Raw genomic sequence first — 21,890 nt, 5'->3', positions numbered from 1 at the left:
GAATGTAAGATTACTTTTTTGCCTATGATGCTCACTAATGAATGGTCAACGTCCAGTGAAGGCTACGTTCCTGTAGTAATAAGAGTAATGTTTTTTCCGCATCATTCCATGTCGTAGCAGTTGTTAGGGTGTGATAGTGTTTGATTTCTGGAGAATTTGAATTAGCATTCTACTCTGCAAGTGAAAAGTATGACATCAGTGTTATGCTAGTGGCCATCTGTCTGTAACACAAATCCATTTCATAATTTGGCACTATAGGGCAGTGTTTGCTTGTTGCCTGTTGCAGTGTTGAAGTAAAAATGTAGGAAGTAAGTGTACTGGCAAAGCAATGCAGGTGCTGGTATCCTACTCCTCTTCCATGCCGTGAGAATGACTTATTGTGCCTGGCTGTTCACTTCTGTAAGCATTAAACCTAGTAATAATTCGGGTAATCTTAGTGGAAAAGGAATCAAGTATGTGTAATGCTACAATGTAGCATTATAAAAATGTGAAAATCTTCAAGGAAAATTGCACATTCCTATTGGGAGGAAGAAACTTTCTGTTTATAATTACTTAGTTGGTAGCTGTGGCCAAATGACTTGTATTACCTGCACAATGGGGATAATGTGCTGTGCTGGGAGTGAATGAAAACTTGCAGTGAACTTGAAAATTATTTAAAAATTAAATAGCATCCTATTTGTGGAAATAAAACCGTTTGACTAGCACCTTACATAATATGCATAAATACTTAGTAATGCAACCTTAAGTGTGAGCTTTGGTAAAGCAAAACAAAATATATCACTACCATCCAGTCACTCTTTATTTCTAGTCCACCAGTATTGTGGGTTTCTTACTTAAATAATTTTTCATTTGGGCCCTGAAGGGAGATCTTGCTAAACAGCTCGTTAGATGCCTGCCTTGAACTTTGTTTTGTTAGAATCAGAAATTTTCGTGAGAATTACAGTACATTTTGTGTAGTTGAAGCTCCCATGAAAATGAAATAAATTCTTTGAGCCCTTAAAAAAATAAAAGTATTAAAAAAATCCTTAAATTATAGAATCCAAGATTTTTAATCCTCAGTTCCTTGATATTGAATAAGTATATGTTATGTAAATTAGGCAATTGTTGATCATTTGACTCTCTCAGGGCTACCATCTCTTCATCTGGTTCACTGATCCATTGGGTATTTATATGTGAAGTTAGTTCCTCACAGAGGAGAAGTGCCAGCATTTTCAAGAAAATGGATCGTAGGGTTAGGTGATTTTGAGTAGGATAACAAACACCACAAATGAAGACCAAAATAAAAACCAAAAAACCTCTAAGCAGGAACACATCACAAAGTTAGCAGTTTCAAAAATGTGCTTCCATTTTCCTTTGATGTTTCATTAACACCTGTGTTACTCAAGTGTTGCTTGACAGTTTCCTTATATTTGTGAGACTTTCTCTGTTAATGTTTTACAAGTTAACAGTTGTGGATGGGGGGGTTCTCTTTTTTTTTTTTTTTCTTTCTTACTTGAGGAAGGAGAGGCAGAAGTGTCTTGAAAGTGATATCTTTCAGGTGACAAGTGTGGCTTAGTGGGTGTGTATCTGTTCCTAGAATGCTTGTTCTGATTTTTTTATTTTTTAGAGCAAGGAGTCTGTGACTTACTGCAATGCTATTCTGTCACATTAATTTGGTGTTGTATTTTCATGGGTCTTTATATGTTTGTGATGTGTTCTTTGCCAACCCCAAAGCCTAAATCACTATTTTTAATGTCCTGTATTTTGAAAACCGAAAACGTTTAGTTTGATGTGTTGCTGTTTCTGTCTATTTATGTCTATTTGATACTTTATTATTCAGAGCAGTCTAGTGAAAGTGTTGGAATTTGTATTTCAATTATTTATCAACCTGATGATTACTGTTTCGAAGTGTGAGTTGAAACTTCGGTATGCAATTTACAGGTTTGCATATATTGTGTCTTGTAACCAAGACTGGCTGTGTTTTATTTCTGTTTTCTCTATGCAAGACGTTCAGACAATTCATTCTGGATCTTTTCTTGAAGATACATTACCTTAAAAGACCATTATAGTAAATAATTTATTTTCTGGTTTTGTTAACAGTGTATAGCAGACAGCAACTTTAGCACGGCAAAAGGGTCCAAAGAACCTATGAAACTTGTTTTATTTGAATAAATATGAGTACATGCATGCATTAGTATAACTAAAATTCTTCTAGTAAGGCAGTGGATGAAGGAAAATTACAATTTTTTTCAATATTAAAAAGCCAACCAGGTTGCAAGAAACAAAGGTAAACTCTAGCTTTGTTTTATTACAAGAAAAGTAATCTAGAAGTATCTTCTTGAAGATGGAAAGGTATTACAAAGTTCAAAACCTGAGAGGAAGACAGTGTAAATAGAGCAGGTGCTTTTTTCCCTGGCTTGCCTGGTCTTATCCTGTCTTCATAGATACTGAGTTTGCATGAAGAAATGTTTTGAACTCTTAATTGCGTTTCTGCACAGTATTTAACAGAATTGCACCTTTTATTAGTAGTACGTGTTTTGCTTCAGGAGTAGGGATGTGAATTCAACTCAACCGTTTTCTGGTCATACAAATCTGTTTACCTTATAAAATTAGCCTAAGCATTGAATTCTATCTTGTATTAGACTGAAAATGGATTGGTTGTCTTGTTTTGATATTTCTTGAGTGGTATACTGAGAATTATATAGAGATTGATGTTAATGGCTGCCTTTGAACTACATTTTTTGGTCTGTCCTTACAATAGACTTATTGTGAGATGAATAGGCAGGACAAGCCTGGCTGTTTAGCTTTTGTCTGCCAACTCAGCGTGAGCAAACTAAATACTTCAGCCATCCCAGTGTTGTGCAAGTGCTTATTTATCTTATTTATTTAACATGGGATCTAAAGGTTTGCCTCTTGTTTTGTGGGTTGTTTTTTTTGTTTTTCAGGTTTAACGTTTTTTGCAATTAAATATCTGGTTTTTATGTTTTACAGTTTGTGGAAATTATATTGTTCCTTTTGAAAGAGGAGTGGTTTGGTGGTGATGGAGTGCTGCCACTGACAGATGGACTCACAGGAAAGAAGGTGAGAATGAGCAGCTAGGTGAAGCCGCAGAGGCTCCCTGAAACATGCCAGCTTATAGTCATCCTGCAAAATTATTAAGTGATGTCAGTATACTCTTTATGTGGCTCACAATAAAGGGGAGGAGTAACTTTAGCTTTAGTTTCAGTTATGTCTGGAACACTCAACTTATTACAACAGCAGCTTCTTTTTCAGGTTAATTGTTGTAACTTCTGGAGGAATAGCGATAGGCTGGTAGCTTGGAAGTGACGTTTTCTGGTTCTCAATAAATCACATCTTTTAACTGCACTTGTGAATTTTGATTCTGGATTAATAGCCCTAAATTAAATGATTCTTTTGCTCCATGTTTCTTGCACTAAGATACCTGAGAGAAGTCAGATATTATTGTGATGGGAAGTTAGTGTCTTGTAATAAATCTTGGTATGCGAGTGTCCCAGTTTGCTCTTCTCTGAGGACTTACTAAATGGATAAAAGCCCAAATATTGGGGTTTGGACTGAATTTAACACACAGTATGTTGATGAAAAATCTCTGTATTGTTGTGTTGTGTTCTTTGATGTGCTTTTCCCATCTGAATAAAATCCATATTTTGATTTTAGATAAATGTCCTAACTGCGATGTTGGATATTACTTGATTGGTTCCTTTTTAACTTACTTCTATTGTAAACATAAGTACTCTGCATTTTAGTCCTATATATATTGTTTGGATTAAATTACTTATCTGAATTTAAGAAGAATTCTTGACTGTCACTTTTTCCTTGGTTTGCTTTTTCTTTTTTTCTTCTTTTTCTCTGTTATGTGGAAAAAGAAGAGGGATTGAGGAGCCAAGAGACATAATTCCATCTCTTAATTATTCTCCTCCTCCATGTTTCGGAGGAAGATTGTGCAAAGTTATTGTTTAACCTATGCACACAGTTGGCAAAATTTTAGTTTAAAAAATCAGTAGTCTGCATAAATAGAGCCTTACAGCTTTTGAATGTGCTGCTTGCATAAGCAATGTGTCCACAATGTGGCCTATCAAACTCTCTTTTTCTGGCTTTCCTTCAGTTTTGGAATGCATTTGATTTTTTGTGCCCTTTCTTCTAGACGAAGCTTGCCATTCCATCAAAGCCTTCCTCATTACCTTATAGATCTAACTTCACAAGTTCATGCAGAGCTGCAAGAGCTGATTTATGTGGGGAGTAAATGACTTGACTGTTGGCAAATAAGGAGCTAAACCTACTTTTTCATGCACAGGGTAGTTAGTCCGTTCTATATAGAGCTGTAAATGAATGCAAAAAAACTCTTTAAATTTAACTTGAAATGCTGTCAATCTATATTGGTGCTTAAAATTACTTTCAGTGTTTAATTCAGATGATTCCACTAATTGTTAAAACTGTGTGCTTGTTGTCTAAGGAATTTTTCTGCTAACTGGGAGAATTTGGTGACTGAGCATTCAAATCAGATTGTATACAAGTGCTAAACCAGTTTTGAATAGTTGCAGTCACTTCTGCAAGCCCAGATACTTCACTGTTGTTCAGGATCTCTTTTCTTTTTTCTTTCTTCTTTTGGTTCAGTTGATTTGAATGACTGGCTTATTTCAGTCTTAGAAATTCACTGAGAATTGAAAGAGAAAAACCCAAACAACCAAAACCTAATTCTTCTCTCCAGTAATAGAAATGAAAGTGTATAAAGGATGAGCTCTTGTAGGTGTAATGTTTTGAAGACACTGTGAATGGAAGCAATCAGTTCATGGTAAAATCTGCACACAATACAACCTTTGCGTAATTACTAATAACCCAGAAATGTTCCTTTGTAACACAGGAAGGGTTAACATTGTAAATCTTGCTGTTCAGAGTGGAACAGTGTCACTTACGTGTGGGTAGAACTGATGCAATGATCTCCCTTAGCATACAATGGCAGAATTGTGTATTAATTTGGTCTCCTTGCTGTGAGCAACAAGTATGTAATATAAAGGCTATTTCAGTTGTGAGTATGTTTCTTGAGGTGTACTAGTGACAAGATCAGCTTCTTTTCAGGCCGTAAAGTACAAATAGAAAACAAAGGTAATGATTTCAAATAGAAAACAAAGGTAATTATTTCAAATAAAAGATATTTGTTTTCCATTTACATGACATTTAAATTGAGATTATTGGGTTGTTGAATGTTGACTTCCTGAAATTAAAACCAATGCCTGAACTATCAAGCCTTTTCTATGCATGTGAAAAGCAAATTGTGCATTACTGAGCCACAGTAAGCTTCAAACTGATTCTGCATTTCCTCTAATCTTTTTGTAGCTCAGAAGAGGCAGAAGGAGCCAAAGAAAGAGGCCTGGTCTATGTTTGGAAGGCTGGTTCCTGCTCTGTAACTCCAGAAAGGCTTCCAGGCCTTAGCGGAAAGACTGTATTACAGGCATCCCTTGGAATACATCATGGGCTACTTCTAACAGAAGGTAATAAACATCTTAATTTTAAAGATTGGAGGCAATAAAAAACTTTAGTTATTGTTAAACTTCCTTCTCTTAGAATTTTTCTGTCATTCTATTTTTGAGTGTCATGCACAACTTTTAAACAGTTAGAAATCTAACTTTGCCAGTATTTCCTTAGTTGTGTTACTTAAAACTGTGCTGGAATAGAACCTGTATGTCCGTTGTCTTTTGCACTCTTTTTTTTTTTTTTTTTTAACAATGGCTCTGGATTTCTTCTTTAAAGATGGTAATGTAATCTGAACTGTGTTAACTTAAAATGACACTTCTTGTGATGAACAGTACAGCAAGAGGTTCTCTTGATGTGCAAGAGCTTTGGTTGCTGTGTGCTTCTTGAAAAATGTGTGACTAGTGGATAAATTAGAAGGGGTCATGGTTCATGAGCAGTTTGGCACTGTGAATCAAAAAAAGTATTTATAAAAGCCAGTCCCTTTAAGTGTTTGCAAAGCTTGGTTCTTATACTCATCAGTGGGTGCACAGTTGTAAAGAATAAACTGGAAGCTGCTGTTTTGATTTTTTTTTTTCTGATGTTTTTGAGGGAAAGGTAATTCAAACTTCTGCCTTACTTAGCTTCAGAAAAAGAAAGTTACAGGTTGGTGAGCCTGGTGTAAAAACGTCTTCTGTGTTGGATTTGCTATGGAGCTGCAGTGGTGTTTTAGAACGTATTTCTTTCATAATTAAGGGGACTTTTTTTGCGTATGTGTTCTTGCCCCATGAAGGATGTTGTTTGTGGATATGATTTGCCATTTTTTCTTTCACTGAAAACAACTGTTCATCTGTGAGATAGATTTCTACTTTTCTTTAGAATTAATGAAGTAACTTGAACTGACATTGCTGCGATGTTTTCAGGGAAAGGTAATGAAATTTTGGAGGGGCTGCAGTATGCTATCAAACCACTGGCAAGATACGTTGACTGAGCCCCCACTTTGCACCTGATGGAGCAATTCTGTTTTTCGGTAGGGCAGCAAATAGTACAGTTCGGTGATGCTAGATCTCTGTGTGGGAAGATGAGCTCTGTGCTTTGTCATGCTCTTCAAGCATGGTTGTATGTCAGTAATATGTTGCATGTTCATAAAATGGAAAAGACCAATAAATACAGTATAGTGGATATATTGATTTCAGTATAGTACAGTTCTTAGCAGAAAACCCTTACTTAATTCAACAGTGCATGCATGAAATGGTAATGTTAAAATGAAGTATGTAACTTAACAGCAGCGACAGCAGAGAGCATCCAGCAGTCTTCCTGTACCAATAGCCATAGTTTCTCTGAGTCTGGAGTAAGCTGAAAATTGGCATCTGTTTATCTGAATCTCTTTTCAAATTGTTGTATTGGTTTAACTTCCTTGGACTCATGCTGGTCTTTTGGTGTTTATTTTTTTTTCAGGTGGAGAGGTCTACAGTTTTGGAAAACTGCCATGGAGATCAGGACTGGAGGAATTATGTGCTAATAGTCCTATCTTAGAAAATGCTTTGCTTGGGCATCATGTTATTACCGTGGCAGCTGGCAGCTTCCATAACGGAGCCGTGACAGAGAGTGGTGTGGTGTACATGTGGGGGAATAATTCTGCAGGCCAGTGTGCAGTTGCTAATCAGCCATGTGTGCCAGAACCACAGCCCATCAGTATTGCTGATTCTGAAACCAGCCCTCTGTTATCAGTAAGGATTTTGCAGCTGGCATGTGGGGAGGAACACACGCTGGCGTTATCACTGAGCAGAGAGATATGGGCTTGGGGGAGTGGCTGCCAGCTCGGTCTCATAACAACAACTTTCCCAGTGACAAAGCCACAGAAGGTAGAGCACCTGGCAGGACGTGTTGTGCTTCAGATTGCTTGTGGAGCCTACCACAGCCTGGCTCTGGTACAATGTCTCCCTGTGCAGGAAATGAAGCCTATCCCAGAGAGGTGCAATCACTGCAGCCAGCTCCTCATTACCATGACGGACAAGGAAGATCATGTAATCATTTCAGATAGTCACTGTTGCCCACTGGGTGTGGCATTGTCTGAAAACCAACCAGGAAACCATGCCTTCTGTCCCTCCTTGGAGACCCTAGAAGGAAAAAGTGTAACAGGCAGCCAGAGTGAAGACTGTCAGAAACCGCTTGTGGAAGAGCATATGCTTGTTTCTCTAGGATCTGATGGAGCTAGTAAGTTTTCAAGCAACGACGGACAGGAAGACAGTGGAATTTCTAGTCCTAGAAATAGTCTGTTCCCAGACAAAAAAGAAGTGAAAGAGTACCTCATCAGTTTGTCAGATCATACATTAAATGAGAGACTGGAGGAAAACGTCTGCACAGAACCTGAGCAGGTTGGTACCTAGTCGCTAGCTCTTACTTTCCTACAGCTCCTCTTATGTATGTGAGGATGTTACTCTTTTCACAAATGAAAAATTGTGTTAGTTTAGTGTAGCTGTGGTGTTCCTATAGAATCATAGAATCACCAGGTTGGAAGAGACCCACCGGATCATCGAGTCCAACTATTCATAGCAAACACTAAACCATGTCCCTCATCATCAGAGGGCAGCTATGTTTTCATTAATGAAACTGTTAGATGGAGGTCCTAAAAATAAGGATGGTCTGCACGTGTATGCCTTTTCTGTAAAGGCTGTATCTCAATACTACCTGCTTGTTACTGTATTATCATGTAGTTTCAAAGTTTTCTTCTCTGTAATAGTTACCAGCTTTTACGTAGAAGACTTTTTGTCCTCCTGCCTATTTCAATAGTAAGTCTGTAATGTGGGCAGCCTTGGCAGTGCTGCAGTCTCTCCTATTCTATTTGTGGTGTAGGCTGGAGTCCCTATGTCAGTGCTGTCCTTGTGGGTGGTTTGTGGTAAAGAAAAAGTGCCACTATGTGGCCCAATATGCAAAACTCATAGCAGAACTATGACAACTTCTTTTGTCATTTTAGGCATTGTGTGGATATTGGTTTCTTAAATCTTTTTATTTTATAGTTACTGTAAGGTTTTTCACAATGTTTCTGGGAGATAAAGGGACAATGCATAGTAAGTAGTTGATTGCTAAGTAAAAAGTAGTATTAAAACCAAAACAAACTGTTCAGTAACTTGGTGATTCAACAAATTTATGCTTTCCTGTTCTGAGGGAAACTTATTTCAGAGAAATCAATGTTGTGTGAATGCAATTGTCTGTCCTTTTTTGCTAATACAAATGCATTCTAGCAGTTGTGGGCCTCAGACTCATGCAAGAACTCTTGCTGTTAGGAAATGACTGAAACAAGTAGTTTCATGCTCCCTTTCTCAATTCTTTCCTCCTGAAACATTTCCAGAGTATTGTTTCCCTCACACAGTTCCAGGAATAAAAAAGCCTGGAGTCAATTTACTGAAATTTAACACAATTGAACATAGGTTTGAAGAGCAAAGAACTGAAAGGGGGTTATAGTGAGGTGGGTGCTGGTCTCTTCTCCCAAGCAACAAGCAGTAGGACAAGAGGAAATGGCCTCAGTTTCTACCAGAGGAGGTTTAAATTGGCTATTGAGAAAAATTCCATTGCTGAAAGAGTGCTGAAGCATTGGAACAGGCTGCCCAGGGAAGTGGTGGAGTCTCCTTCCCTGGAGGTGTTCAAAAACTGTGTAGATGTGGTACTTTGTGACATGTTTTAGTGGGCACAGTGATGTTGGTCTGGCGGTTGGACTGGATAATCTTAGAGGTCTTTTCCAACCTTAACGATTCTGTAATTCTATAAGTCCTAATGTAATGTTTTAGCATTAGTAAAATCCTTTTTCTCTTTACTTTCCTGCACAAATAGTTTGCTTTTCTCTATTGCTAGGCTTGCCTTTTATAAAGAGGTATGAAGTACAAGTAAACAGGACTAATTTCAATCCTTTAGCCTAATTTTTCAGAAAAAAAATCCCAAAACAAATGTTGTTTTCCTTCTGTCAAGATAAAATGAGCTACAATATTTATATTGATATTATCTCTGACCGTGTACTGGATGGGAAAATGGGACCTCGCTGTCTTTGTTTTAATGTTCAAAGTATTTGGCAAATATCTTGCATGTTATTTCTTATTTGGTAGGTAAATTAATTGTTTTTACAGGTAATCATGTGCTGGTACTAATAATTGCCTTCAGTCAGTTTGTCTCTAGTGTGACTTGATGTTTATGAACTAAGCTTTCTCGGATACAACAGCAAAGTAAGGGGATGCACAGCCCACAGTGGTCTTAAGATAGACCTTGCAAAATGAATCCATGGATCAGTTTTTAATTTTAAAGTACCAAAGGGAGAATTTATCTCTCTTTAAATACAGCATGCTCAGTGATGAACTCTACCAACTTCTTTGCCACTAATTAGCAAGCCTAAAAGTAGGTCCCTTTTCATATTTATTTGCAAAGATACTTTTTTTCTTTGTATTTTAAAAAAAATAAAAAGAAAACAGTCCCACAGTCTCTTATGGATGAGCTACAAGACAAGTGCAACATCCAGAACACAGTCCGTGTAGAAATGGTGCTTGGTCCTCCCTTAAAAAATGTGATCCTGAGGAACAGATGTACATCTAAGTATAAAAAGTTTCCTTGTAATGTCTTGTTCAGTGTAGCACATAGTTTGAATAGTGAATGTGTTTATCATCATCCTACTGTTATGTGCTGTCTGGTATGATAGTCTTCAATTTTTCTTTGGTTTTAGCCTTCTCAAGAAGAACAAGTCAGTGCTTGTGTCCCTGGCCCTCCAGGTACCAGCACATCTGCCTTGAACAGCTTGGTGGCCTCTTGTGCATCAGCAGTTGGCGTGAGAGTAGCTGCTACCTATGAAGCTGGAGCTTTGTCTCTGAAGAAAGTAATGAACTTCTATGGCACGCCTTCAAGTGAGCCAGGATCTCAGTCTGGTGGCGGTTCCCCCGGGCCTGAAGCTCTGAAAGACAGTCGAGAAGAGCAGGTCAGACTGGAATCCATGCAGGGGAAGAAGAGTTCCAGTTTAGTAGATATTAGAGAGGAGGAATCTGAAGGAGGGAGTCGAAGACTTTCACTGCCTGGCTTGTTGTCACAAGGTAAGAAAGATTGTTGGGAAAACTAAGAGTTGTCATAAGCTGTAATAACGTGAAGATTTATAACTGCAAATAAAGCATTTATTAAATATAAATCTAATCAACTACCAAAGGTGTTTGAGTTGTAAACTATATCTTGGGACTTAAAGGCGGTGGAGGGAGTGAAGACTAACGGATACTGCCTACTAATTAAACCAAAAGCATAGTGGGTTTAGGAATGTTCTTTTCTGGTAAAGTAAAATGGGCATGTTATAGTAGTCTGGGCTTCTTGTTGCAACACGATGGCCGACTGCCTTTCATATAGGTTGCGCACAGCAGATCTGTGTGGACTGTAATCTCTACTGCACTGAGCTGGTTTTGATCCAGGGACCTAGAAGTATTCCATTTCCCACTGCCAAACTTCAAAGTTAATGACCTCCTTCCCTTATACATTTCAGTGCTGTTAGGTGCTCTGAATGAGTGGGTATGTAGTTTAGTACTATATTGATTTTATTTCTGAGTGGAAATTTTAGGAAGTGTTGAAATCTTTCATTCACTGCAAGGATATATTTTCTTTCAAAATGTACCTTTTTAATGTATAGTTTGTTTTGGTTCATTTGCTTCAGTATAACAGTGTAGTTCTCATAGGCCTGTTTATCTTTGAATAGCTGGTAAAAATCAGCTGGTATCTGTCAACTTTAAGCACGTAGGTTACTGATAAACAGAGGTAACCAATCTTCTTGCATGTCAGCCTTTGCTCTCAATCTTAATTAAGACCTCTTTAAGAAGTCTTGATCATTTATCTTGAATGGTCCTGTTACTGCATAAGATGCAGTCTGAGTGATATATTTACCTAAAATGATGAGCATTTTTTTTACCTCTTGGCCTGTTTTCAGTTTCTCCTAGGCTCCTACGGAAGGTAGGGCGGGCAAAAATGAGGACTGTAGCTTTGACTCCGACCTACAGTGGTGAGGCTGATGCTCTTTTACCCTCTCTAAGAACGGAGGTGTGGAGCTGGGGAAAGGGGAAGGAAGGACAACTAGGACATGGTGATGTTCTGCCAAGGTGAAATTTCTTTGATAAATGTTTTTTAGTAGGTCACTAGGAAATATTCAGTATTTGGCTTTCTCAAATTTGGTCAACTGCCTTGCATTATGTTCTTGTGGTTTTGTGTTGTGACCTAAGTTCCTCTAAGTAACATGTTTTATGGTGTCTTGTTACGATTTTTCCCTGTTTAATCACTAGGAGTTTTGGTGATGTTTTGACTTGGTATAAATTGGGGTGAGGTTTATCATCAAATTTTGCTTTTCCTGACCTTTTTGATTACGCTGGTTTGCAGCCAAAATGTTCCGTGTATGTTTCTTCTCCTTTGGGGGGAAAAAAATCCTGAAATTTATTTTTGTCTTAAGAGTACTTGTAATCTTTTTATCCATGCTTCCCCCTGCCCCGCGTCCTGGGGCTTGACAGGCTTCAGCCACTATGTGTGAAAAGCCTAGATGGTAAAGAAGTGATTCACCTCTCTGCTGGTGGCCATCATTCCTTGGCGCTCACTGCCAAATCCCAGGTACGAGGGATTGTTATCATTTGTTGGTTATCTATGACATAGTTTTCATGTTTGGTGTTTTCTAGGTGTTGTTTCTTTTACTTCTAAGCTTTTGTTTCTGTTGGTTGGAGGCAGCTTGGAAGCAGTGTGGAATTTGAATTCTATTTCTGTCAAAGTTCTGTGTGTACTGTCAACATTATGTTTAAAGGTTGCAGTGACTTGATTTGGTGCATTCCATTTCTGTACCTGAGAAAACAAATTGAGAGTATAGGAAGACAGTTGAAATTAGGAAAGAGTTTCTTGGTGCATGAATCTTACGCCCTTGACTTGTGAGTGTTTGCACACTCAATGTGTCATGCTGCTACAGTTCAGTATGTGTTCACGTATATAAACTTGGATTCTCACGTTTAGCTGTGTTTCTACCAGGTGTACTCATGGGGCAGCAATATCTCTGGCCAGCTTGGTCACTTGAACTCTCCAACAACAGTTCCTCGTCTCGCAAAGGTACTTTCTGTGTTTTTCTTCTTTCAGGATCTGTTCTTATACAAGTGCAAAGTAATTTCTAAAAACTGACATTGCTTGTTTGTCTCTGTGCTATGTACTAATAGAGCTCTTGATTTCTTTGGCTTATGCTGTGAATACAATACTTAGATGACCTTGTGAAAATCTATGCAAGAAATTCTTTACACAGAATTCCGCTGTTCTATGACCACATTGAATGTCTGAAACTGAGAAATGTGGCTGGTTGTATCTTATCAAATTTCAGTTCTGCCTTCGATATCAGTTTCTCTGATACCGAAGTTGCAGGGCTGAAACAAGTACCTTGGAGCACTTTTTATTCTAAACATCCTTCTAGTGTTTTTAGGTTTGTTAGACAATGACCATATTTGGTTTTCATTTCTGTATTTCCAGAGCTGTTATGGCAGTAGGTTTTCTGTTTGTTTTGAGCTTTTCATCACACTGAGTAAATAGACAACTGGTGATTTTGGGTTAGACCAGACCCTTGCCTATATTTTCTGGTGCTTGTCTTGGTGGAAAACTAGCTGCAGTCTTTTCCTGCTTAGGCCTTACGCAAATTAATGTACAGCATATCAATTTATAGGTATCCCAGTTAAATGTAGAGGGGACAATCATGTCCTGACTTTAATCAAGCTCACCTGATACCCATTTAAAAATAAAATTTGTTGATAATTTAAAGGCCATTTGAAAGAAGACTGGAAAGAAGGATAGTTTTCAGTATATGTGCAAGAAATGTATATGTTATGAGACACAGAAGCTGAAAAAATACCAGTTATTGCCATACTTTTTATTGGTAAGTGTATTATGTGAGTGTTTGTCTTGAAGACTAGAAGTACTCACCTCTTCTTCCAGCTTCGTACAATGATTTCTAATGTCTTTTCCTTCCTCATGAATTTCAGGTGTGTGGTAACGGTGTTTGGAGTACAGCAGCAGGACTAGATTATTCCCTCTTCTTAGCAGACGAGGAAGACTTCCAACCTGGGTTATACTACAGTGGCCAGGAGACAACAGAAAATAATATGTATGAAAACAGCTGTACTAAGAGTCCAGTTTTGTTACTATCATGTAGTAAGGTGAGTGGTACTTCCTCTAAGTTAGCGTAGATCACGCTGATGCTTTTGGAGGTAGCACGGTGCTGGTCGTTCAGCAGCTTTAAGGGTGCCAAGTCAAGTAACTGGTATCTAATGCTCAAATCAGGACCACAGCTTATGGAGGGCAGAGAGGAGGTTTTATTAGTATTGTTCTCTTCCCTGCCTGTTTCTTGGTCGATCTTTCTGTTTGAGAGACAAAGAGGTGTTTGGAGTGTCTCTAATACATTTCCTTCCATGTGAGCATGCTGCAGAAGTGCAACCTTATATTGTGCTCTGTTTTCACCACAGTCTTCACATGTTTATTCCTCGTTGCTGTTGCTCTTTGTTTTCCTGTTGTTTCTCAAGTAACTGAGAGCAGTTACCTACTGTATTCCATTCTGCTTCCTATCTGTCTTGTCCGTGAGTTGGGCAGCAAGTCCCCCTGAGTTCTACACCATCTCCTTCTCCGTTCTCATGGGTGTGAAGGGGGAGCTGAGCAAAAGCACCATAATGTGTGTTTGCATGTTTAAGGGGGAGAGGAGGTGCTCCTGTGTGATTTTCTTCATCAAGCTGAATCTCCCGTCTGCCTTGAAGTTAGCATGAGGTGGAGGAGCGCATATTGCACGCCCTCTTCCAAGTTGTTTGTATGATTTCTGGCCAACCTGAGTTTAAAGTAAGAAAGGATATGGTGAGGATAGAAAGCAGCTCTTAGTCTCAAACCAACCTAGTGGCTTTGGAGTGACCACATCAGTGGACACAGGAGAAGCAATGGATATCATCTGTCTGGACTTCTGTAAAGCCTTTGACATGGTTGCCCAGAACATCCTTCTCTCTAAATTGGAGAGATGTGAACTTGATGGATGGACTGTTTGTTGGATTAGGAATTGGATGGATGATTGCATCCAGAGGGTAGCAGTCAAAGGCTTGATGTCCAAATGAGATTGGTGACACGTGCTGTCCTTCAGGGGTCCATACTGGGACCTTTGCTGTTTAATAACTTCATCAGTGATAGAGACACTGAGATCAAGGGCACCCTCAGCAAGTTTGCAGATGACACCAAGCTGAGTGGTGCAGTTGTTGCACCAGAAGGATGGAATGTTATCCCGAGGGACCTGGAGAAGTGGGACTATGTGAACCACATGAGATTCAACAAGGTCCTGCACCTGGGTTGGGGCAATCTGCAGTTTCAATACAGACTGGGGAATGAAGAGCTTGAGAGCAGCCCTGCAGAGGCCAACTTGGGGGTGCGGAGTGGTGAGAAGCAAGGCATGAGTTGGCAATGTGTGCTTGCAGCCCAGAAGGCCAACAGTGTCCTCAGCTGCATCAACAGAAATGTGGCCAGTGAGATAAGGGAGATGATTCTCCCCCTCCACTCCACTCTTATGAGACCCCATCTGGAGTCCTATGTCCAGTTCTGGAGTCCTCAGCACAGGAAGGACATGGACCTGTTAGAACAGGTCCAGAGGAGGGCCACAAAAATGGTCTCAGGGCTGGAGCATCTCTGCTATGAGGACAAGCTAAGAGAGTTAGGGTTGTTCAGGCAGAAGAAAAGAAAACTGTGGGGAGATCTTATAGTGGCCTTCCAGTACTTAAAGGAGGCCTGTGGGAAAGATGGGGACAGACTTTTTAAGAACTGTTGTGGTAGGACAAGGAGTAATGGCTTTAAAATAAGGGAGGGTAGATTTAGATTAGAGGTAAGGAGGACGTTTTTTACAATGAGGTTCGTGTAATACTGAACTGGTTGTTCAGAGAGCTTGGCAGAAGCCCTATCCCTGGAAACATTCAAGGCTGGATGGGGCTCTGAGCAACCTGATTGAGTTAAAGATGTCCTCTCTCTTGCAGTGTGGTTGGACCAGATGACCATAAAAGGTCCCTTCCAACCAAAAGCCTTCTATGATTCTATGATCTCATTGCTGCTTCCCTAGACTGAGCAGAATAGCAGCTGAAGAGGGGTTCTGAGGAGGAACGGGGATTCAGACACTAGATCCATGCACATGCACTTATATGTGTGCAGACACGCACGAACTAGTTGTCCTTATGTAACAGTGTTAGTAGCTGTTCCCTTCTCGCTTCTCTTGTGGGATGACTTGCAGGCTTTTACATACCAGAATTGCCCTGTGGGCTGCTTATTGAACAACTCCGGCTCAGTGTTTCTAAGGAGTCCTCTATTTAACAACAAAGGAAATAAAAGTGGAGCTCAAACACTGGGTTACTAGATGGTATTGTGTAGGAACCAGAATCAGTGGGGAGCCACAGTGCATCAGTGGCACTTGTGCTGACCTTAGAGAAAAATATAACTTCCAACTACTATGCAAGGCAAATACCTAATACCTACACTAACACTGCTTGTGGTATTAGTCCTGTTTATTGCTATCATAATATTACTCTTATCAATAAATTGACATCTTTCAGGTCCAGAAAAGGCTGTAGTTCAGAACACAGTCATAATATTAAAACCTTGTTAGATTCTCACTTCCTAATTAATAGGAGAAATAGCTGATGTAATGATACTATTTAATATCAACATTGTTGGTATAACCAAGAAGTATATTGCAGTCGTAAAAGTGACTGAACTTAAGGTTGGTATCTCTTAAACATAGAACAGTTGTATGACTCACCTTAAAAGATGGTCTATTTATTGTTTTTTAGGCTTTGTTAGTACCAGGAAAGTGAACAGCATTGACTGTGTTGCTTCTAGGTTTATCATTCTTTCATTAAGCCAGTATTGAATGCATTCTTTGTCACTGTGGGTAGTTCATACTTATTGTCTGTTAGTGCTCCTAAAAGTATTCTACATCATCCTATTTTTCAATTTGAACGTAAAAAGAAAAATATTGAAGCTACTGTCTTTTCTGCTCTTTTTTTTAATCTTCCAGATAGGGTACATAAGCAATGTGATGGCTGGTGGTGACAACTGTTTGGTCTTAGTAGACAAAAATGTCATGGGATACATTGCCAGCTTGCACGAGTTGGCTTCTACTGAGAGAAGGTTTTATTTCAAACTGAGTGAGATCAAATCACAAGTTCTCAGACCTCTTTTGGGTTTAGGTAAGAACTTATTTTCTTTAGTATTATTTCCATATGTTCCACAACAAATTTCTTTATTCAAAATTTAGAAGTAATTGTATGATTTTAAGATAAAGCTGCGATCTTATTTTTCTCCCCTATTTGGATGAACTGGTGAAATTTAGATGTATTTTGGTATCTGCATTATGTTATTGGTATTTGCTCTTTCCTAACTCTTTCACCTGAAAGACTATTTGAGCTGTATTTAGTTTAAAATTATAGAATTTCTGATTCTGGATAATGTAGCCAGGAGGTGAAATTGCCAACAGAACATTTAAATAGCACCTCGTGATCATTCTTTTTATTAATGGGTGCAGCTCTTTCATAAGGTAAGCTAAATTGCTTTCTGGTCTGTTACAGATAATTTGGGCAATGCAAATACAATCCAGTTGTTGCAGGAAATGGCAAGCAGGTTCAGCAAGCTGTGCTATCTCATTGGTCAACATGGAGCTTCTTTAAGTAGTTTTCTTCATGGAGTGAAAGAAGCCAGGAGCTTGGCCATCCTGAAGCATTCCAGTCTCTTTTTGGATAGTTACACTGAGCAAGTATCCAATTCCTTTTCATCTACCAACCACAAGCCCTGAGTTAGGATAAAGCAGATCATAAAGAAAGCTACATAAGTAACTTGCACAATCTGTATTTTCGCAATTTAAAATGTATGGAGTTTTACACAAACAAATTAATTTCGTAATGAGGTGTATATTTAAAAGTCCTCACTAGTGGAGCACGCTAGACAGCTTCAGCTTACCTAATGTAAAACTTCACGTACAAACTCCTCTTTGGTTGCTGCGTAAATATACTTGTTAAAGTGATATGTTTGTTACTTAATGGTAAGGATCTTGTAATATCATTATATTACAAGAGTTACCATGGCTAGGCTAAGTAAGGCTACCTTTGGGGGTTTATTGTAGTCACAAAATGCCTTTTTAGTAGTCATTGACTAAAAATTGTCTCCCTGAAGGAACGATTCTTCTGTCCTGATAAAAGCTAAATAGCTAGCATTAAACCTTTCACCCAAAAGACTGAGCTGTCCTCAGAATCAAGTCTGCATTATCCTGGTTACTATTTTTATTAACTTTAATGTTTTGGGGAGAGTAAGTCCGTGCGATCATGTTTGCCATCTTTCTCATGAATAACTTTTGTAGTTGCTGGATAATTTCATCCAAATGTAGCAGGAGTCTCATCATACTCAGTACCTGCGGGCATTTGTGGAGAACACTGGCTTGACTGAGGGGAGAGTCTAAAAATGTCCTCTCTGAACGTAGTCTTGGTTACCAGACATCTGAAAATCTCTAAGGGGACAAAATTTCAAGATCATCAACTTCGGTTGTTATGCAGTAACATTTTGAATGCCTGTCTGGTTGCACTTTTTTAACACAAGCACAACTGTTACCACTTCTGTTGGTGTTGGATCAATGATAAACTGTATCACCCTAAAAGAGGCTTTCTTCTCTGGTTTTCAAAGGGATTGTTGGTAGTTACAAATACGTGTTTTCTCCCTTTTTACTTTGTTTTTTTAACTTCAGGTTTTCTTATAATCTGGATTCCCAAAATTGGTTCTCTTTACTCAGATTAGAAGGGTTTCTTAATTTCTTATGCCTCCCTGTCAAAGACTGAAATACTTAATTTCTGTTCTGGCTGTTACTGCCCATATTCTGTTCTCCCCCCTTGCTTTGTAGTGCTTTACACATCTTTCCGTGTATGGCATCAAACCCTATGCATGCTCCTCAGCATAATGCTTTGAGCATCTTCCAAGGATCCATCAGGCAACACAAGTATTGCCTGGTAATTGGGCTAAGCTGAGGCCTTCCCTTGGAGAAAGGTGATGTTTTAAAAATGTTTTTCTTTTTTTGGCACGGTAGAAGTGAAAGATAGAATGTTTAATAGCAGGAAAAGGGAGATTCCAATCTTGACATTTCCATCTTGAATTTAACTAGATGGCCTATTCTGTACATGCCCAAATTTGGGGAAAACAAAAAAAAAAAATAATAGTTTTGATTGCACAGTAAGCCCTCTGCATTGTGCTCATGGCAGCAGAAAGGTGACATAGGAATGAGTGTTCTGTCCTCCATGTGGAAAGTGAATTCGAAGCATTCCAGTAATGAGTGTTTCAGTGTTTAACATTATTCGCAAGTATTTGGATTACTTAAATAGTCAAAGATACAGCAGATCTCATTGGTAAACTATTGGAAATTACAACAGTTGCTGTTTCCAGGGATGTTCTTATTTTGTAACTGAAGCTCTCTGTCTTCCCTATTTTAGGTATTGTACTTCAGTAACAAACTTCCTGGTAATGGGAGGATTTACACTCCTTGCAAAGCCAGCAATGTAAGCAAACCTTTACCATTTTCTGGAGGTTTACATCGACTAGCAAAGAACTCTTCTTTAAAGAATTGTGTGTGTGTGTAGTAATGCAGAGACTTGGTCTCGGCTTACTTGAGTACACTATTTCCTTTTCCATCAGATGAAGAAAAACTTACTTCCTGTCAGCTGTGATAAAAATTTAGATGAAAAGGCTGCTGAGTTAGTTCAGGTACTTTATTGTGAAGGTAGAGGAAGAAGGAAAACACAAATTATTGTAAATTCTTTGAAAGAAATAGAAACAGGTTTTGGATAATGATTTTTTTTTCTTTTGAAAGCTTAGTCTTGTTGAATTTTCATAATCTATTCCATGTTTGTTAGTATGTTATTGTTTTAAATATTGCTGTCAATAAAATATAGAACAGCAGACTTTTCTTTAAGAATTAGTAAGAGTAGATAATGTGAATTCACTTTCATTTGAATTCTTTAGCTTTATGGAAGCACTTTAAAATGATGCAAAACCAACAACATTTCTGCATGTAGATATTTTTTCTGCCTCTCAGGGCTGCTTTATGCTACGTTATGCATAGATACTCTTAAACGTGAGGGAGGAATTGTAGCTTAAGGCCTGAGACAGCGTTTGAAGCTTACAGATCGTAAAGCCTTTTTCTCAATTCAATAGTATTTTTAGGAATCTAGAAGATAAAGTAATGACACTATTCATCTTTCACTCCTGTGCTGTGAAGTTGTTGTAACGAGAGGGTTTTTTAACTCTTCTGAGAGGTTGCCAGCTTTCCTTCCTTCCTAAATTTTGTAGTCTGGGAGTGATTTTGTTACAGCTGTTTGTGGAGCCCTTTGAATGTAGTGTAAATGGTGGGATTTGGAAGTTCTTTGAAACACCAGGATACCTAATGCAAAGAATCTTTTGCACCTGCGAATGAGTGCCAAAGCCTAAAAAAAAATCCCACTTCAGAGAGATACCGAGAATCTTTCTGCCTTTGTCAATATTTTTAGGGTGACTTACAGGAGATCTTAGTTCAAGTATAAGCTTATTTGTAATTATTGGATACTGAAGTTGCTCATACTGAATTCTTCATCAGTTGTCACTGTCAAGTGTCACAGCTTCTCTTACTGCAACCAGGGTTTCATCAAGCTTTTTTCAGGTTCTGAAGCTGAGATGTCTTAGAAGTTTTGTCCTGCTGCTTGCAAAGGGAAGGGAAGAATGTCTATGCTGATAATGATGAATTTCCCCGCCTCCTTCCCAAAAGGACACTGTCTTAGTCAATGATTAATTATTACAGCCTGTCCTTTATGGATATTCTGCAATATGAATGCATTAGAAGTAGTTCCAACTTTAAAAAGTGCTGGCTCTAGTTACAGTCTCTGTTGTTGACAGGTTTTTGAGCATTTCCTCTGAAAGAGTAGAAGAGCTATACTCAGTGTAATGAATGTGTTATCACTTGACACTCTTCTACAGAGAGACCTCCATGTGAAGATCTTGAAGCACTTTAAAAATTCGAGCTATCCAGCTTGAATCCAGTGTTTAAATTTAATTTTAAGAAATACAGTCTTCTCTCTAAAGAAGACTTTATTCCTAAGGCTTGCTGAACAAGAGAGTTCCTAAATATCATCAGCAGACCTAGACAAGGTACATAATTTTGATATGTGAAATGGTATCTTGCTAATTGTGTAGAATTCTAAGGAACCCTGCTGAGCAATTCTCTTATCTGTTTTGCTGTCCCTGGGGCCTGCTTTCTTAGCCTCATGCAATTCTTGCAGCTTGTGGTTTAAATTCTAGATGCATTTTAATGCAGATGTGCGGTATGTGCCAGCACACATGCACACTGATGTGGTGAAGGAGAGGGAAAAGTAGTTTTGTTTTCCTTTTAATGAAGAAACACTGGTTTTGTGTGCTAATGTATTGTCTTCAGAATCATTTCCCTCTTCTTCTCTGAACTAGATTAGTTCTCCCTCTTGGAAATGAGACTGAGGATTGAACAGATTTCCTGCCTTTCTTTGAGGTAGGATGTAATTTTTCTAGTTAGGGGAAAAACTGGCCAGCTGCCTTGAACACCAGGGGTGGGAAAGAGATTATCTGGCTGTTTAGGGAAGTGCACTGGAACAAAGTTAAGATTCTTTCAGGTCTTCTTGTATGAATCAACAGTCTTAAAAACTTAGTGCTTTAACAGTAATGTGAAAGTCATTCCAACTGTTACCTCTTTTAGTAATTAAGTGTTAAAGGGGGGAAAACGCAATTAGTTAAGTGCAGCAGCTTAGTCAACTTTCCTCAACTGATTTAATGATGAGACATGTGAGAGTAAAGTAAATGTTGTGTGGTGCAGTTAGAGCTACATGTTGGTATTACTGTACCTCCTTAAACTAAATTGGGAATAGATTAATAAGCAGCATGTGTTTGCCTTCATCATTTTTATTGGTTGTGATAATCCAAAAAGTGGCAGTCTGAGCTCATTCATATAAATCACTGATGTCTTGCTGTCTTGTTTTTTTTCTTCTCTCCTCCCTCTATATCCTGATGGTCCCATCATTCAGAGACTTCTTGAGTAAAAACCAGGAGCTGTTACAGAAACTGTCTGAGAAGAATGAGGAAAACCTCCAGCTAGTGGAAATTCTGAATGCTCTTTTTTTCATGCCATTTGGACGACTTCATAATTACGCTCGAACTTTGCTAAAGCTTGCCACGTGTTTTGAAGTGGTAAGCTGGCTTTATTGTCTATATCTGAATAAATATACATACAAAACTCACCGCTCAGAAGTAACTGTGTGAAGCAAATGCCAGGTAATTAGAAATAGCTTAGTCCTCAGAGGAGCTACCTTGGACTTGTATTTGCTGCAGGGAAGATCACACACATCTATTTGCGCAGTTAGACCACACCTGCACAG

General features: G+C 38.6%; 1 protein-coding gene across 1 annotated transcript in view; it reads left to right on the top strand.

The window, feature by feature from the left end:
- Positions 1-21,890, top strand: part of ALS2 (alsin Rho guanine nucleotide exchange factor ALS2) — a 42,990-nt gene that overhangs the window by 1,794 nt on the left and 19,306 nt on the right. The window contains exons 2-13 of the mRNA XM_069860815.1: positions 2,971-3,060; positions 5,332-5,486; positions 6,904-7,823; positions 10,154-10,514; positions 11,387-11,555; positions 11,958-12,054; positions 12,460-12,537; positions 13,452-13,625; positions 16,499-16,670; positions 17,049-17,229; positions 18,951-19,016; positions 21,540-21,702. Of these exons, the coding sequence (XP_069716916.1) occupies positions 3,041-3,060; positions 5,332-5,486; positions 6,904-7,823; positions 10,154-10,514; positions 11,387-11,555; positions 11,958-12,054; positions 12,460-12,537; positions 13,452-13,625; positions 16,499-16,670; positions 17,049-17,229; positions 18,951-19,016; positions 21,540-21,702 (2,556 nt within the window). The 5' untranslated portion in view covers positions 2,971-3,040. The remainder of the gene's footprint in view (positions 1-2,970; positions 3,061-5,331; positions 5,487-6,903; positions 7,824-10,153; positions 10,515-11,386; positions 11,556-11,957; positions 12,055-12,459; positions 12,538-13,451; positions 13,626-16,498; positions 16,671-17,048; positions 17,230-18,950; positions 19,017-21,539; positions 21,703-21,890) is intronic.

The sequence above is a fragment of the Phaenicophaeus curvirostris genome, chromosome 7 (genome assembly GCF_032191515.1).
Source record: "Phaenicophaeus curvirostris isolate KB17595 chromosome 7, BPBGC_Pcur_1.0, whole genome shotgun sequence".
Classification (NCBI taxonomy): Eukaryota; Metazoa; Chordata; class Aves; order Cuculiformes; family Cuculidae; genus Phaenicophaeus; species Phaenicophaeus curvirostris.
Note: the sequence above shows the minus strand (reverse complement) of the source record. Positions and strands in the feature narration are given on the sequence as shown.